The sequence below is a fragment of the Cryptotermes secundus genome, unplaced genomic scaffold, assembly GCF_002891405.2.
Source record: "Cryptotermes secundus unplaced genomic scaffold, Csec_1.0 scaffold380, whole genome shotgun sequence".
NCBI classification, from domain to species: Eukaryota; Metazoa; Arthropoda; class Insecta; order Blattodea; family Kalotermitidae; genus Cryptotermes; species Cryptotermes secundus.
The window spans coordinates 142,601-145,402 of record NW_019742966.1 but is presented as its reverse complement, the minus strand read 5'-3'; the positions used below and the strand labels follow the sequence as shown (position 1 = coordinate 145,402).

Here is a 2,802-nt window from a genome sequence, read left to right as displayed (position 1 = left end):
TTGTACAAGTATAAAGAAAGAATTAAAGAAAAGAGGACTCATTATATAAATGTTATCGATAATATCAAGTGGAAATTGGGGGTGCTGCAGTTCCACAGTGCCTGTACACGGGCCGCCCCTGAGTGGATGTATGGATCTACGTTTTCTTGACCTCGGTACTAGTTCAGCTTCACGCCCCGACCACTTTACCCACCGGGGAAAGAGCCTCCGGTACTCTTCGGCTATGAGGCTGGGTATGCCCCAGAGTCAGTCTGGAAGACGTGGAAAAGAGAAATATTCTTGACCCTACCGGGACTCGAACTCTGAACATTCGGTGCTCTAGCCCGTAGCTAGACGCTATACCGACTGCGCTGCCCCGGCTCTTTCAGTAAAATACATAAAACTCACAGTCTAAGAGCCCCTCTCCATGTACTCCTGTCATTTCATCTGAACTTTGCTTTCAGATACATTCCAATTTTGTTCTTCCTTTGATGTAAGAGAATGTAAGAATGTAAAATTGTTTTTCTTAGTTTTCAGGAGTAGACATATTTTCGCAAGTTTACCCAAATAGGCTGGAGGATATGGTGAGGGGAGTGGCTGAATAAGAATAGTGATTTTAGTCATGATAAAATGGAGGCAGGACAACTGAGTGGGTTAATGACTTCGAACATTATTGAAAATAAAGTTTAGGGTTTATTGTGCCCTTTTAAGATACAAATACACGGTAGACATTGAAGGCGCAATATTATATACATAATTGTGCATACTTCGAGGGACGCAGTTCATATCCGAGTCTCGCCCATTGGCCTGATGATCAGTTCACTGACCTGAAACAAGCGAATCTGAGGTTCTCACAGTGGTGGTCGTGAATAGTTCTATCTTCTGGGACATAACATCATGTAGTCCGTTGTAACTCAACCGATGTTTCGGAGGAACATGTCGCCTCCATCTTCAGAGCCAAAGAGTAAGCCAAGCAAGAAACAAACGTGAAGCAGGCAGCAAGCTTTGAACGCAGTCCTCGCCGTTATGTCCCAGAAGACAGATCTTTTTAAAAATAACTGTTGGGTGCATAATTTATTGCTATGCTTCTAGTACTTGCCCTCTTTACACAAATATCTTAGCAATATCTGTGCGAGGGAGGGTCAGTAAAAAGGTCACAAATTGAAGTAGAACAGCCGTAATGCACGTAATAGGTTTTCTATGTGTTATCACTAGGTAGCTGCATAGTCCAGTTTCATGACAGTCTAGGTAGCAGACGCGCATGTTCAGATGGTGGTTTCAGTAGTCAAAATGGCGACCGTGCTTGAGGAGTGTACTATCGAAGAGCAGCGTTCTGTTGTGCATTTTTTGTGGGCAAAAGGACTCAATGCAACATAAAGAAATGTTTTCCTGTTTACGGTGGGAAGTGTTCGTCTCGTAAAGCGATTCACAGCTGGGCGGAAAACGTTTCGCTGATAACGAAGAGGCTTAAACAGAGGTGTGAAAGCGGCTGAGACAACAGTGAAAAGAATTCCACGCTGCTGGTTTCGACGCACTGGTAAGGCGATGGGACAAGTGTATGAATGTTGGTGGAGGATATGTCGAGAAATAACGGTTTTTTTTTTAGTTTTGAATATTACATGTGTTATGTTTTATATCCATTTTTGGCCTTTTTACTGACTTTCCATCGTCATAAGGCACGAGGATCAATAAACCCGTTTAAGGACAATGAATACTATATACAGACGTAGAGACCTATATGGGTGGTAATATAAAAATGAATCTTACGGATGGGGTGGTATGGACTGGATTGATCTGGCTCAGGATAGGGACAAGTGGAGGGCTCTTGTAAATATGGTAAGGAACCTTCGGGTTCCATAAAATGCTCGGAAGTTCTTGAATATGGTTGTTAGATGGGAGTGGTTAAAGATCTTGTTCAGTGGCGGGCGTTTTTGTTGTATCTTCGATCCCTTTACCGTAGAGTCAAGTAAGTTTATAATCCAGACTCACCTGAACATGCGGACGGGTTCCCAGTACGTAGACCACGGCGTCCGCTACGTCTTGGGGTTCAAGGTACGGGTTGTCCTGATAAGGATCTGTGAGTCCTGAAGCTTCAGGCAGGTCGGTGCGTACTGTTCCCGGGCTCAGACTCTGCAAGTCATAGGAACGTCAACAGATCCGGGCTCAGGCAGAAATGTGTAGTGTGGCTAAAACATCTTAGAGGGTAAATCATAATCGGATGACGTACACCGTTACGTCATCATTACAAAGTCACTAAATTACATTATTAACATAGGTAAAAAGGTAAAGCAAAGCTATCCCTGTAACAAGCCGTGGAGGCCCATTGGGTTGCGAGATGTTGAGGCTCTCACATATTCTCGATGGTGGTAAGATTGTCAGCCTTACGCGCCGGCCGTCCTCTACCCCCCAGGAAGATTATTGGTACTCATTTCTGTTAGAGGCTGAGTCGATCCCAGGGCCATAATGCGGCTGGAATAAGGTAAATTGGAAAAAAAAATCACCTCATCGGGACTCGAACCCGCGACCTTCCGGCTGTAGTATAGTACCACATCATTAACATAGGATGGAAATAACCGCAAGAGAACCGGTTGGTCTAGATCAGTGGTTCCAGAACTTCCTCAGGCCACCGCTCCCTTGGTTCCATACACTAAGCCCCACTGCCCCCTGCCCACTAAAAGTATCCATCATAGCAGAGGTTTTCACTATCCACTATGGAAGATGGTAACAATAAAATAAGATACCTCATTTAGTGACAGCAGTTAGTAAATTCTTAATGCGATGGATGGGTTGGACCAAGTGATACCGGTTTCCAAATGTCTTGTC

The 2,802-nt window shown here is 44.3% G+C and overlaps 1 protein-coding gene across 1 annotated transcript in view; it reads right to left on the bottom strand.

Moving 5' to 3' along the window:
* Nucleotides 1-652: 652 nt before the first annotated feature.
* LOC111873476 (dehydrogenase/reductase SDR family member 11) overlaps nucleotides 653-2,802 on the bottom strand; it is a gene marked incomplete in the record, with an annotated part of 27,382 nt that continues 25,232 nt past the window's right edge. The window contains 2 exon segments of the mRNA XM_033755103.1: nucleotides 653-806; nucleotides 1,969-2,101. Coding sequence (XP_033610994.1) covers nucleotides 762-806; nucleotides 1,969-2,101 — 178 coding nt within the window.